Source organism: Chelonia mydas, chromosome 21, assembly GCF_015237465.2.
Source record: "Chelonia mydas isolate rCheMyd1 chromosome 21, rCheMyd1.pri.v2, whole genome shotgun sequence".
NCBI lineage: Eukaryota > Metazoa > Chordata > Testudines > Cheloniidae > Chelonia > Chelonia mydas.
Window position 1 is genome coordinate 6,236,341 of NC_051261.2, and position 15,706 is coordinate 6,252,046.

The 15,706-nt window shown below is 43.0% G+C and overlaps 1 protein-coding gene across 5 annotated transcripts in view; it reads right to left on the bottom strand.

The window, feature by feature from the left end:
* SRGAP2 (SLIT-ROBO Rho GTPase activating protein 2) overlaps positions 1–15,706 on the bottom strand; it is a 203,326-nt gene that overhangs the window by 120,499 nt on the left and 67,121 nt on the right. The window contains exon 1 of one of the 5 annotated variants that reach the window (XM_043533697.1): positions 12,481–12,853. The exons of 3 other annotated variants lie outside the window; for them this stretch is intronic. In XM_043533697.1, the coding sequence (XP_043389632.1) occupies positions 12,481–12,541 (61 nt within the window). In that variant the 5' untranslated portion in view covers positions 12,542–12,853. Of the gene's footprint in view, positions 1–12,480; positions 12,854–15,706 lie in introns of those variants that run through there. One more of the 5 variants, XM_043533698.1, reaches the window with a different exon arrangement.

The window sequence follows — 15,706 nt, forward strand, 5'->3', positions numbered from 1 at the left end:
AAAGAGTCCCATTCAATTACACCACATGAAGGCAGACAGCCAAATATTGACAAATCTGGTAAGTGCCTGTGTACAAATAACAGAGCAGGTCACACTGGTGGGAAATGGCATTATACATGAAAGAAAGCAAAGTCAAATATAGTAAAAACCTTAAATGAATCAAACAATACCACAGAAGCTCTATGGATAGAAATTCCAAGCATTAATAAGGGTATAGCAGCGGGAATATAATACCAAGCACCTGACAGGTCCTAGACTGACTGAAATGCTCAGAGAGATTGAAGAAGCTACAAAAACAGAAGACCCAATAATGATGGATACGGCTATGATGTAGAAATGGGTCTTCTTAGTAGAAGTCATGGACAGGTCACGGGTAATAAACAAAAATTCACCGTCCGTGACCTGTCCATGATTTTTTACTAAAAATACCAGTGACTAAACCTTGGGAAGGGGCCCCTGCTTGGGGGAGAGGGCTCCGTGACTTCCGCGACCTCCGTGACAGACGCTGAGCCCTAATAATGGGGGATTTCAACTAGTTCCCTACTGACTGGGTACATGTCACCTTAGGATGGGATGCAGAGAAAAAAATTTAATACACCATTAATGACTGCTTCTTGGAGCAGCTAGTTATGGAACGCACAAGGGGAGAGGCAGTTCTTCATTCAGTCTTAAGTGGTGCACAGGATTAGGTATAAGAGGTGAACATAGCTGAACTACTCAGTCATAGCGACCATAATGGAATTAAATTTAACATCTTTGGAGGGGGAATTATTCTCAAGCAGCCCACCACAGCTGCATTTAACTTCAAAAAAGGCAACTGCACAAAAATGAGGAAACTAGTTAAATGGAAACTAAAAGGAGCAGTCAGTCACCCGAGGAAAATGCCTGCAAGCTGCATGGAAACTTTTTAAAAATACTATAATAGAGGCTCAAACGATATGCTTACCCCAAATAAAAAATACTAAGAGGACCCAAAAAATGCCACAGTGGCTAGACAGAGTAAAATAGGCAGTGAGAGACAGAGACATCCTTTAACAATTGAAGGTGAAATCCTATTGAGGAAAACAGAAAGGAGCACAAGCATGTGGACACAAGTGATCTAGTGGATACAGTGTACGTAGACTTTCAGAAAGCCTTTGACAAGGTCCCTCACCAAAAGTTCTAAAGGAAAGTAGGCAGGCCTGGGATGAGAGGGATGGTTCCCCCATGGATCAATAACTGGTTAAAAGATAAGAAACAAAAGGGTAGGAATAAAGGTTAAGTTTTCACAGTGGAGAGAGATAAATAGCAGGGTTTCCCCAAACACCTGTACAATACCACTGCTGTTCAACATATTCATAAAGGATCTGAGAAGAGTGGTATAACACCAAAGTGGCAAAGTTGGCAGATGATACAAAGTTACTCAAGATAGTTAAATCCAAAAGTGACTAGGAAGAGTTACAAAGGGATCTCACAAAACTGGGTCACTGTGCAACAAAACAGCAGACAAAATGGTATTGATAAACCCAAAGCAATGCACATTAGAAAACAATCCCAACTACACATACACAACGGTGAGGTCTAAATTAGCTGTTACCACTCAAAGACCTTGGTCATCGTGGATAGTTCTCAAACATCCGCTCACTGTGATGGACAGTCAGTCAAAAAGCTAACAATGTGAGGAACCTTTAGGAAAGGGATAGATAATAGGACAGAAAATATAATGCCACTATATAAATCCATGGTATGCCTACACCTTGAATACTGCGTGCAGTTCTAGTTGCCCCATCTCAAAAAAGACGTTAGAACTGAAAAAAAAATACAGAAAACGGCAACAAAAATTATTAGGGGTATGGAACATTTTAGATTTGGTCTTGGTGAGTAATGAGGACCTCATAGAGGAAATGGTTGTAGGGGATAATCTTGGCTCAAGTGATCATGAGCTAATTCAGTTCAAACTGAATGGAAGGATTAACAAAAATAAATCTGCGACTAGGGTTTTTGATTTCAAAAGGGCTGACTTTCAAAAATTAAGGAAATTAGTTAGGGAAGTGGATTGGACTGAAGAATTTATGGGTTTAAAGGTAGAGCAGGCCTGGGATTATTTTAAATTAAAGCTGCAGAAGCTATCGGAAGCCTGCATCCCAAGAAAGGGGAAAAAATTCATAGGCAGGAGTTGTAGACCAAGCTGGATGAGCAAGCATCTTAGAGAGGTAATTAAGAAAAAGCAGAAAGCATATAGGGAGTGGAAGAAGGGAGGGATCAGTAAGGCAAGCTACCTTATTGAGGTCAGAATATGTAGGGATAAAGTGAGACAGGCTAAAAGTCAAGTAGAGTTGGACCTTGCAAAGGGAATTAAAACCAATAGTAAAAGGTTCTATAGTCATATAAATAGGAAGAAAACAAAGAAAGAGGAAGTGGGACCGCTAAAAACTGAGGATGGAGTGGAGGTCAAGGATAATCTAGGCATGGCCCAATATCTAAACAAATACTTTGCCTCAGTCTTTAATAAGACTAAAGAGGATCTTAGGGATAATGGTAGCATGATAAATGGGAATGAGGATATGGAGGTAGACATCACCATATCTGAGGTAGAAGCGAAACTCAAACAGCTTAATGGGACTAAATCGGGGGGCCCAGATAATCTTCATCCAAGAATATTAAAGGAATTGGCACAAGAAATTGCAAGCCCATTAGCAAGAATTTTTAATGAATCTGTAAACTCAGGGGTTGTACCGTATGATTGGAGAATTGCTAACATAGTTCCTATTTTTAAGAAAGGGAAAAAAAGTGACCCAAGTAATTATAGGCCTGTTAGTTTGACATCTGTAGTATGCAAGGTCTTGGAAAAAATTTTGAAGGAGAAGGTAGTTAAGGACATTGAAGTCAATGGTAAATGGGACAAAATACAACATGGTTTTACAAAAGGTAGATCGTGCCAAACCAACCTGATCTCCTTCTTTGAGAAAGTAACAGATTTTTTAGATAAAGGAAACGCAGTGGATCTAATTTACTTAGATTTTAGTAAGGCGTTTGATACGGTGCCACATGGGGAATTATTAGTTAAATTGGATAAGATGGGCATCAATAGGAAAATTGAAAGGTGGATAGGGAATTGGTTAAAGGGGAGACTACAACGGGTCCTACTGAAAGGTGAACTGTCAAGTTGGAGGGAGGTTACCAGTGGAGTTCCTCAGGGATCGGTTTTGGGACCAATCTTATTTAATCTTTTTATTACTGACCTGGGCACAAAAAGTGGGAGTGTGCTAATAAAGTTTGCAGATGATACAAAGCTGGGAGGTATTGCTAATTTAGAGAAGGATAGGGATACCCTACAGGAGGATCTGGATGACCTTGTAAACTGGAGTAATAGGAATAGGATGAAATTTAATAGTGAGAAGTGTAAGGTCATGCATTTAGGGATTAATAACAAGAATTTTAGTTATAAGCTAGGGACGCATCAACTAGAAGTAACGGAGGAGGAAAAGGACCTTGGAGTATTGGTTGATCATAGGATGACTATGAGCTGCCAATGTGATATGGCTGTGAAAAAAGCTAATGTCGTCTTGGGATGCATCAGGAGAGGTATTTCCAGTAGGGATAAGGAGGTCTTAGTACCGTTATATAAGGCACTGGTGAGACCTCACCTGGAGTACTGTGTGCAGTTCTGGTCTCCCATGTTTAAGAAGGATGAATTCAAACTGGAACAGGTACAGAGAAGGGCTACTAGGATGATCCGAGGAATGGAAAACTTGTCTTATGAAAGGAGACTCAGGGAGCTTGGCTTGTTTAGCCTAACTAAAAGAAGGTTGAGGGGAGATATGATTGCTCTCTATAAATATATCAGAGGGATAAATACCAGAGAGGGAGAGGAATTATTTAAACTCAGTACCAATGTGGACACAAGAACAAATGGATATAAACTGGCCACTAGGAAATTTAGATTAGAAATTAGACGAAGGTTTCTAACCATCAGAGGAGTGAAGTTTTGGAATAGCCTTCCGAGGGAAGTAGTGGGGGCAAAAGATCTATCTTGCTTTAAGATTAAACTCGATAAGTTTATGGAGGAGATGGTATGATGGGATAACATGGCTTTGGTAATTAAATATTCATGGTAAATAGGCCCAATGGCCTGTGATGGGTTTTAGATGGGGTAAGATCCAAGTTACCCGGGAAAGAATTTTCTGTAGTATCTGGCTGATGAATCTTGCCCATATGCTCAGGGTTTAGCTGATCGCCATATTTGGGGTCGGGAAGGAATTTTCCTCCTGGGCAGATTGGAAGGCCCTGGAGGTTTTTCGCCTTCCTCTGTAGCATGGGGCACGGATCACTTGCTGGAGGATTCTCTGCTCCTTGAGGTCTTTAAACTACAATTTGAGGACTTCAATAGCACAGATATAGGTGTGAGGTTTTTTTGTGGGAGTGGTGGGTGAAATTCTGTGGCCTGCGTTGTGCAGGAGGTCAGACTAGATGATCATAATGGTCCCTTCTGACCTAAATATCTATGAATCTATGAATCTATGAACAGCTTCCATATGAGGAGAGATTAGGAAGACTGCAACTGTTTAGCTCAGAAAAGAGACAACCCAAGGGGATAAGATAGAGGTCTATAAAATTATTGTGTGGAGAGTGTGAATAGGGGAGTGTTATTTATCCCTTCAGGTAACACAGGAACCAGGGGTCACCCAAAGAATTTAACAGGCACCAGGTTTAAAACAAACACAAGGAAGCACTTCTTTACATACACACAGTCAACCTGTGGAACTCGTTGCCAGGAGATGTTGTGAAGACCAAAAGTATTACTAGGCTCAAAAAAGAATTAGTTAAGTTAATGGAGAATAGGTTCATCAATGGCTATTAGCCAAAACGGTCAGATGCAACGCCATGATCTGGGCGTCCCTAAGCCTTCAACTACCAGATGCTAGGACTGGACAGCAGGGGGTGGATCCCTCGGTAATTGCCCCGTTCTGTTCATTCCCTCTGAAGCATCTGACACTGGCCACTGTCAGAAGACGAGATACTAGGCTAGATGGACCATTGGTCTGACCCAGTATGGCAATTGTTGTGTTATGATGTTCTTAAATATGCCTCCTGCTGTATAGCAACAAGTGTAAAACAATGCACAGGGCAGCCTTCTTGTTTCCCTCTAAGACAAGGGCAGGCAAACTTTTTGGCCTGAGGGCCGCATCGGGTTTCAGAAATTGTAAGGAGGGCCAATTAGGGGAGGCTGTGCCTCCCCAAATAGCCAGGCATGGCCCGGCCCCTGCCCCCTACCCAACCCCTCCCCCTGCTTCTCGCCCCCTGACAGGCCCCCTGGGACTCCTGCCCCATCCAACTACCCCTTCTCCCTGAGCACCCCTGGAACCCCTGTTCCCTCCCCCCTGATTGCCCTGACCCCTATCCACACCCCCGGCCCCTGACCACCCCTGCCCTCTATCCAACCCTCCTCCCCCACTCCCTGCCTCCTTACCATGCTGCCTGGAGCACCGGTGGCTGGCGGCATGGCTGCACCAGGAGAGGCAGCCATGCATCGCGCAGCACCGAGCGTGGGGTCAGGCTGGGCTCTGCATCTGTGCTGCCCCAGGAGCTTGCAGCCTCGAGCATTGCTCCAGCAGCGCAGTGAGCTGAGGCTGCAGAGGAGGGGGAACAGCAGGGGTGAGCCTCCCGGGCCAGGAGCTCAGGGGCTGGGCAGAACGGTCCTGCGGGCCACAGTTTGCTCACCTCCGCTCCAAGATTAGCTCATGTAGCCCCATGACAGCTAGTTTCCTCCATTAGACACTCTCAGCTGAATTACTGTCCCACACTCGGAGAGGCTATGATGGTCATTTGTCACAAAAACTTATTTTATATTGTATCTATCAGATGATCAAAGCGGATTCAGTGTTTTTCCCTTAAACCGATATGGAAGCGAAGTGCACAGCTCAGATTCAACAACCACTTGCCTCATATCTACTTGCACATTTAGAGCTTGATTATCTGCATTAGGTTATCTTGAGGGGGAAGTCAGCTACTCCACTGGCACATGCAAGTGCAATCGCTGGTATTGGAAGCAATACTCAGGATGTGTCAAGGCAAGGTTGGGATTGGGGTGGAGTGGAAGACAAAGATATAGCTAAGAGCAGTAATGCAGTTGCTGCATTCCCTGCATTAGTTATTTCTTCCCACCTCTTGATACCCTATGATTGATTTCTTAGCAAAGTAGCTGTAAGGCAAACTCAATGATTCTAAACCAATAATATTCTTGTTTTAACTGCTCAGGAAATCACTTCCATAGCAAGTAGGAAAACAAAAACCAAAAACCAAACACACACCAAAGCTCAGTTCAATGACTGCCTGATTCTGCCAGGCTTTGTAACTGGTTCACAAGCACCCTGAACTTGCATTGACCTCAGTACTTCACAGCACTGGGACCTACACGAGGGACAAAGGACTAAGACACAGGAAGACTACAGAGGAAGAAAAGTCATGAACTTCAGTGTATGGATCATTTGCAGAAAATTCAGCCCCCTATCCTGCTCTGTGCTGAGTGACCTCAACTCCCAAAGCCTTCAGTGGGAATGGAGGACACTCAGTGCTTTGCAGACTCAGGCCTTTTGATAGGCTCAACTTTTCATGGTTTGGTTCTGGACACAGGATTGAAATCCAAACATATTCAAATTCCAGGACTGTTTACACTGGGGGATGTGATGGGTGGCATGGGCACCCTCTTGACTTTCAAAGTTGACTGCAAAAAAAGAACATTGCTCTCTCTCTGAAGAAGCTGGGTGCCAAATCAAAGAGAAAAACTAAAAAAACAAAAGGTCTTATTTAATAAGTCTTATTAAAGAGACTTGCACACTGTCATTCTACAATCATTTAAAATCCAATGGTAAGTTAATTGAGCAAATGCTTTTCCAACTGCCTCACATGCACCTCGCCTGCTAAACACCAAGACTAACTGTAACCTTTCCGTTTAGCAAAATATGCTGCGTCAGGACTTTTTGTTGTAAATACATGCACTGTTTCTGTGAGAGGAAAAGTAACAGCTGATTGGGCTGCATGCACTGGGGAACAATAGGCTATTGAACATGAGTGCACCCAGTCTGCGAGCTTGAGCTGAAGCAAGGCAACCTTGATCATCAGTTGTTTTATTTTTTAACCAGTACTTTGCTCTGGCCACAAATAAAATAAATTCAAGAATGCAGGAATTTCCTGAGGCTCACTCGGCTTTCTAGGATATGAAACATCTATTTGTTATCCCACCGCTTAAACATGCCTGAGGATTTTTTTCCAGACGTACTGTCAGAACATAGCAAGGCAACATGTGCTGTCAACTGTGGGTTACTATATTACACTGGAGCTTTTATGACATTGCAGTCGCAATACACAAATTTTGTTTTATTTCAGTTCATTGGTTTGGCATCCCTTAAGTTACACACCCCAAATACACATCTTTTTTAAAAAATGCTTCATTCCTTTCCTATTTTAAAAATTAAAGCCCTAAGTAACCATTTGCTAATACCACTATTTGCTGCAAGCCAAGTCACAGAATCAGTATCATCCAGAATCTGTTTTCATACGGACACTATTTTAAGGTCACACAGATGTTTAATCTCACCTCATCCATCACTGTGTGTTCTCAAACTTGGACAGTTTCCAGCCCCTATTACTACACTGCTGGGTTTTCAAGTTAGTAGCAGAGTGGCTTCTGCGGTATTGACCCATCTCGGTCTCTCCCAGCCTTTACATGATACCATGCTCTTTCTTGCTTTGGAGAGTATAAGGCAACCCCCCAGTCCCCCAAAGAATGATTTTATTAAATATGGAAACCGTCAGCCTATCCTCAGCCAAAGCAAGTGTCGCCTTGATTCTTGTACCTGTTTTTCCAACACTTCAATAGGACCAGCACTTTAAGGAGCTGCAATTTCAATGACCGCTTCTGTTGAGTTGGTCACTGCCAGGAAGTAATTGCTATTATTTGTCTGGCATTAAAGCTACAGAGGGCATTAGATCCACATAATAAATTGTTGCCATTCCACATTCAGCTGTTTCCAAAGGTGAATAAGCTTTATCCACACTTTACAGATGGGGAACCTGGGGCCCAGTGAGGGGAAGAGACCTTCTCAGCGTCATGTAGAGTCAGTGGCAGAACCAGGACTTAGACCCCAAGTCTTCTTATTCCAAATACAGTGCCTTACGCCAATACTGGAACAAGCTACCTCCTTCCCACAAACACGGCGTGGCCAATAAATACATACCCCAAAGTCTCCAAAGGGAGGAGGAGGAGGAGGAAAAAAGAAAGGTTCCAGCTATTTACAATTCGATTAAATAGTAACAAGAGGAAAACAGTATGCCATTTAATCACTTCCAACATCATGTTATAAAGATCCTTAATTATAAAGGGCAGGGATGAAGAATAAAATATAAAATCTAGACCGCTGCATAATTTTTCATCCCTTTCCTAGCCATCTTCAGTACTTCAACCTCAGCATTTGTAAGTAGCTTCAAGGACAGACCTTAACTGCCATCTGGCTTCTCCTGTAATTTGTGAATTAAGTTAGGTAGCGAGGGAAAGCATTGACACTGTACATTATGTATTATTCATAAATTTATCATTTAGTAGATTCCATCTAACTACATAGCTTCCCCTCCCACCTTTTCTTGTTAATTCCCCACTGAATCCCATGTACAGATGCAGGCTGAACGAAAGGAAAACATGGAAAAGCAGCTGCTAAAAAGCAATTGCTAACTGCGCATTGCCGTTTTCCTATACAAGATAAACAGGCTGCAAGTTCTTTTTTCATTTTGAAGAATACGGTAAAAGTTCAGCAATTCCTTCCTCAACCCTTAAGTCAGACATGCAAGTCAGAAATCATGTAGGATTGACAGATTCCCTCAGTCCACTTAAAGTGCCAATCAGACTGGGGGAAAACTGACCTGTGTAATATGTACCATTTTCAAAAGCAAACCAATTTACTATATCCAGGTATTATTACGTAGATGAGCCAGACAACTCTCCTTCCCTCTATACAGTTAGCATTCTACTGTGCATACAATGTCAATGTCCCAGCCTGCTGTGCAAGGCACTGTTACTGGTGCATAACCATTCACGATCATGGTCATTCAGGTACAAACTCACCAGCCTTGGCTTTCTTCGGATTCCTTGGGTCAATCATTTGAGAGGCACATTTTAAATTACCATACAATTATTTTCATGTTTTACTTCTGAAGAACCCTTAAAAATTAGGACTTCAACCGCTTGTGCTAACTGAAGTACAGAAATGTTAGCCCTAATGGCCTGACGATCCGCAGCTCTGGAAATAAAAGGAGTACTTGTGGCACCTTAGAGACTAACCAATTTATTTGAGCATAAGCTTTCGTGAGCTACAGCTCACCTCATCGGATGCATTCAGTGGAAAATACAGTGGGGAGATTAATATACACAGAGAACAGGAAACAATGGGTGTTATCATACACACTGTAAGGAGAGTGATCACTTAAGATGAGCTAATACCAGCAGGAGAGCGGGGGTAGGGAAGAAAACCTTTTGTAGCGACAATCAAGGTGGGCCATTTCCAGCAGTTGACAAGAACATCTGAGTAACAGGGGGGGAGGGTGAGTGGTGGAAATAAAGATGTGGAAATAGTTTTACTTTGTGTAATGACCCATCCACTCCCAGTCTCTATTCAAGCCTATGTTAATTGTATCCAGTTTGCAAATTAATTCCAATTCAGCAGTCTCTCGTTGGAGTCTGTTTTTGAAGTCTTTTTGTTGTAATATTGAGACTTTTAGGTCTGTATTCGAGTGACCAGAGAGATCGAAGTGTTCTCCGACTGGTTTATGAATGTTATAATTCTTAACATCCGATTTGTATCCATTGTTCTTTTACGTAGAGACTGTCCAGTCTGACCAATATACAAGGCAAAGGGGCATTGCTGGCACACGATGGCATGTATCACATTGGTAGATGTGCAGGTGAACGAGCCTCTGATCATGTGGCTGATGTGATTAGGCCCTATGACGGTGTCCCCTGAATAGATATGTGGACACAGTTGGCAACGGGCTTTGTTGCAAGGATAGGTTCCTGGGTTAGTGGTTCTGTTGTGTGGTTGCTGGTGAGTATTTGCTTCAGGTTGGGGGGCTGTTTGTAAGCAAGGACTGGCCTGTCTCCCAAGTTCTGTGAGAGCGATGGGTCATTCTTCAGGATAGGTTGTAGATCCTTGATGATGCGTTGGAGAGGTTTTAGTTGGGGGCTGAAGGTGATGGCTAGTGGCGTTCTGTTATTTTCTTTGTTGGGCCTGTCCTGTAGTAGGTGACTTATGGTTACTCTTCTGGCTCTGTCAATCTGTTTCTTCACTTACAACTGTAGTTGTAAGAATGCTTGATAGAGATCTTGTAGGTGTTTGTCTGAGGGGTTGGAGCAAATGTGGTTTTATCATAGAGCTTGGCTGTAGACGATGGATCGTGTGGTGTGATCTGGGTGAAAGCTGGAGGCATGCAGGTAGGAATAGCGGTCAGTAGGTTTCCGGTATAGGGTGGTGTTTATGTGACCATCGCTTATTAACATCCTATTGTCCAGGAAGTGGATCTCTTGTGTGGACTGGTCCAGGCTGAGGTTGATGGTGGGATGGAAATTGTTGAAATCATGGTGGAATTCCACAAGGGCTTCTTTTCCATGGGTCCAGATGATGAAGATGTCATCAATGTAGCACAAGTAGAGTAGGGGCATTAGGAGACGAGAGACTGGGAGTGGATGGGTCATTACACAAAGTAAAACTATTTCCCCATGTTTATTTCCCCGCCCCCGCACTGTTCCTCAGATATTCTTGTCAATTGCTGGAAATGGCCCACCTTGATTATCACTACAAAAGGTTCTCTTGCCCCCCTCCACCCCGCTCTCCTGCTGGTATTAGCGCATCTTAAGCGATCACTCTCCTTATAGTGTGTATGATAACAGGCATTGTTTCCTGTTCTCTGTGTATATAAATCTCCCCACTGTATTTTCCACTGAATGCTTCCGATGCAGTGAGCTGTAGCTCACGAAAGCTTATGCTCAAATAAATTGGTTAGTCTCTAAGGTGCCACAAGTATTCCTTTTCTTTTTGCAGATACAGACTAACATGGCTGCTACTCTGAGCTCTGGAAATAACATCTTGTTCCCGGAAGTTCCTCCCACTGGAGAAGTTATTTTCTCCTTCCCCTCACAAACACAAAGTACTGATGGCCCCAGCTTTACCATGAGCGTAGCGATCCCTGCATACAGGAGAGTGCAGTTTTCAAGACTAGCATTTAAACGAGGAAGCCTCTGATGTGTTAATGGAAGAGACACTATGACTAGAGTCAATGTAAACTACACACCCACTACCCGTCTATCAAAATATTAAAACAGTCCAACAACAGAACAAGTCAGAGGCAAAAGGGCAAAAGTGAAGCCTGTATTAAACTGCATCCGTTTGAGTGAGCTCAGGACAAGCCTTGAAAGCCGGAGCATTGTAACAGTGGGGTTTGGAGCGCTGCTTTATCACTAGTTGTCATTTAATAACTTGAGATTGTCACAAAGTACAGGAATATGAACAGTCATTCTGCTTAACCAACCAATATAGAATCACACACACACACTCCATTGCCTTTTGTGCTATGTATCTATAGCTATGATGGCTTCCCTGTAAATATTTTACTCCCCAGAAATACTGGGGAACATAGCTGAGGAAAAAAAAAAAGCCTGCAGAGGGATAAATTAGCCCTCAATTATTACCACACAAACAAATGGACAAAGACATACAATAGCAGTTCTCAAGAATTTTATATTGTGGACCTCTTCTTTTAATCAAGATCCTGCAGTGGAGGACTCCGCATTCCACCCTACCACATTTCCCACCGCTACAACAGTGCTGGAATATATACAAGTAATATTAGGTCAGTGGTAATGAGACAACTCGAAATCAAGTCCCTGAATATGATAGATACACAGCTGCTTATTACATCCCTCACTCCCCTCATTTTCTCTGGGGCTTTACATTCATCTTTCCTTTTGTACCTGCAGATCATTGCTCTGAGCTGCCCAAGGCACTCTGCTTACATCCTCTTGTGCATTTACAGATTTGACCCTATTTAAATTTGCACCAAGGAGACTACCAGCAGAGATGCATATGAAGCAGCCACACAGGGTGCAGAAAAGAGCCTAAGTCTAGTTGGTGGAACCTTAAAGGGGAATGGGGTGGCGGGGAGAAGAGAGGCAGGGGAGTCCTGGCCTGCAATAAGCTTCCCTTTATGAAACCTGATAGATGCTTCACCAGTGTTAATGAAGCAGATTCAGGGACAAGCTGGAAGTGCTCCATAGACCAAAAGTTCAAGAACCACATGCAAATCCACATTAAAACGATTGTCTTGTATCTCAAGGGATGAGGCAGAAAATACAAGCGCTCTGTATTACCGGCCAGCTGTAATCATTCCACCCTCTTAAGAAAGCTTTCACTGCTTTTTTGCCCAGTTATCTCAGCAAACTAAGGAAAAATGAAATACCTTTACACTGACTGTTGTGCAGAAATAGAATTGCTGAAGTCCTCTTGGCTCCACTTTTCATCTCTCTTACTCACACCTCTTATCTTCACGATTTTTAATCAGCTTAACTCCTGCTCAGCAGACAACTTGGCAGCTGGTTTGACCATTCCCTTTGTAAGCAGAATGACTTTTACTATCTCACACTTCAGGTTTTGTTTTTACCTCATTCAAAACATCTGCTTCCCCATAGCTGCTTCTGCTGGCCACAAGTTATAAAAAAGGGTTATTTTTTGTAAGTACATATTCATATAGATACTGTGTCTAAGTGGAAAGTTACAGAATTTCCCCTCCCCACTCCACCAATTGGAACAGCTATTAAAATCATTCTCCCACTGATCATCGGTTAAGAGGGAACTTGATGACACAAGAGAAACAGTGATGTATGGCACTTCACAGAGTTGGGAAATTTCTTGGGGAAATTCAGCTGCTTAGCAAGCAGAGAAAGAGCACATCATCATATGATGTCAGCATGACCTTAAAAGCCACACTAAAAGCATCAGGGACCACCAGAGTTCACCTTTGTGATATGAATGACCATTGAGGCATGCCTCAAAAAACTCAGTGAGATGTGTCTCTGGGGCAGAAGATATTTCCAAACCATTTTAACGCAGACACCCTTGCTCCTCTATAGCACCTTGTCCCAGAGCATTTAAAATTACTCTATCAATCTACTGTGGCTCTTAGAATCAGCATTATCTCCGTTTGGGGAGTGTAGAAACTGAGGCAGAGAGCTCAAGTGACTTGCTCAGTATCAAACAGTAAGCTAGCAACAGAGAACTGTGTTTAGAACCAGGAACCTTGGCTCCCAGTTACCTTCTCTATTCCGCACCATGCTTCTATGCAGATAAAAAGGGCACTCTCTCTCCGTATGAGGAGTTTCTTTAATGATAAGTAGGCTTGCACTGGATAGCAGAGAGTGTGAATCACACAGACATAACAATTCAGTATTCCAGGAGGAGAAACAAGAAACCAATGCTGCTTTTCACTGTTCAGTTACCTCAGCCATGTAACAGCACTCAAGTCTTTCCACAACATTCCCATCCCTGTCCCAGATGCCAAGCTATTTAAAATTATGACACACCCGGGAAAGGATTGGGATGGCAACGAAAGCAGCATCCCCAACACCTACCCAGATTTTAAAAAGTCTCTCACCCCCACATGGATTGGTTTTAACCAACAGAGTTGATAGAGTGATGCTCAGAAAACTTTTATTAATGTTAAAAAAAATTACATAATACATAGGTTAAGAAAAGAGTGTCTGTACATCTGGGTAGAGTGCTTAGATTATCCATAAATACAAAGTTTGTTTAAAAACTCATAAGATACATATAGTACATAATCTGAAATAATCCAAATGTAGATAAATTTAATGATACATTTTATATATTAGAATCCAATTACTTGGGTACATCACTCATGAAAAGTTATACAGTTGGTTGTAGAAAGCAAATATAGGAATGAGTGTAGATTGTCCCTCCGTAAGTGAGCATTTAGGATGGGCTGTCCCTTAGTAGATATAATCCATCAGAGAAGTATTTAGTTTCCCCTTGCCTGAAACATTCCTCATGACTCCTTTGCGAGGATTGGTCCTCCTCACATAAATTAAAGACCAGCAGAAACACACTAAAGCAGGGGTGGCCAACCTGGGGCTCCGGAGTCACATGCGGCTCTTCAGAAGTTAATAGGAGGCTCCTTCTATAGGCACCAACTCCAGGCCTGGAGCTACAGGCACCAACTTTCCAATGTGCTGGGGGAGGGGGGGTGCTCACTGGTCAACAGCTGGCTCTGCCACAGGCCCTGCCCCCCACTCCACCCCTTCCCGCCCCCTCCCCTGAGCCTGCAGTGCCCTCGCTCCTCCGCATTGGAGCCTCCTGCATATCACCAAACAGCTGATCAGGAGGTGACAGGAGGGAGGGGGAGGGGCTTCCGGTGGGTGGGAGGTGCTGGGAGCGGGGCGGGGAGGGCTGCTGACGTTTTACTGGGGCTCTTTGGCAATGTACAATGGTAAATTCTGGCTCCTTCTCAGGCTCAGGTTGGCCACCCCTCCACTAAAGTCAAAGCAAAGGACAAAACTGGGAAAGGTGATGAGGGGGTCACCAAATTGAAGAGCTTCAAATACAGACCAGTCACCCATTAAGCGAGTGCATGGGAAGCAACTACATAAAAGCAACTTGAAAACAAGTCAACAAGCTTTAAATTACAAATATGGCTTTGCCAGGATCCTCTCTCTTTCAAGTGACTCAGCAGCAGGACAAAGACAAAGGGCCGCAAAATGAACACGCTGCCACATTATACAGTAGACTTGACTGAAATAGTAATTTTAGATCCTAGGCCTTGTCTGTGATCAGTTTCTTAAAACAGAAACTGTCATCTCCTGAAAGGTATAATTAACTTGTGTTCTAAATGTCACAGTAAGACTTGCAATAATGCAGACATGTGGTTATCCATTTAAACCTTCCAAGAGGTGAAGGTTAAGGCTAAGACTGCTGTTTAAATTCAAAAATTGACTCCAGTTTCAGATTTTAACCTATACCAAAAATCCACAGGCAGAAGTAAAAACAAAAAGCAACATAAAGCTAAAAATAACCAAGAAAAAAATGGTTTTTGATTGGGCCTTTACCAGTCATGACACTAGTTGATGGGGGGCGGGGGAAGAGATGGGGAAGGATTTAAGGAAGTCGGCAGAAAAGGATGAAGAATTTTGAAAATATATAAGAAATGGTGCAATGTGGGAAAAGACAACACCCCTCCCTCCCCCCCGCAAGAATTAAAAGGCGAATCTAACTTTAGAGTCAAATATCGGAGTAAAGAAAAATTGGCTGGTCCCTTTGGATTTGTTAAGTGTGTTAGGTTCAACTGCTAGGCCACTGCTGGATTTCAATGTTATGGAAATTGTACCTTCAAAAACTGTATTTCCACTCCATTTCTAGCAAGTTATTTAGATGCAACCCTGATACTGCTACTGATTCCCTGAAGCCCATGGATTTCATGTGTTTTGTAGAGGCTGTGTTTTTCCTGGTTTACGGGTAAAAGGGAGGAACTCACCAGCCCTATCATCTTCCAGCCACCCTTGCCAACAGGCCAAATTAAAATCAGCCTTTGGTCCTTGGAGAGCCAGAGTTCAAGCTGGCTACCATTGGTTTGGGCATTGGGCAGAAAGAAGCATCATGTTCAGAGATCTAGCCTC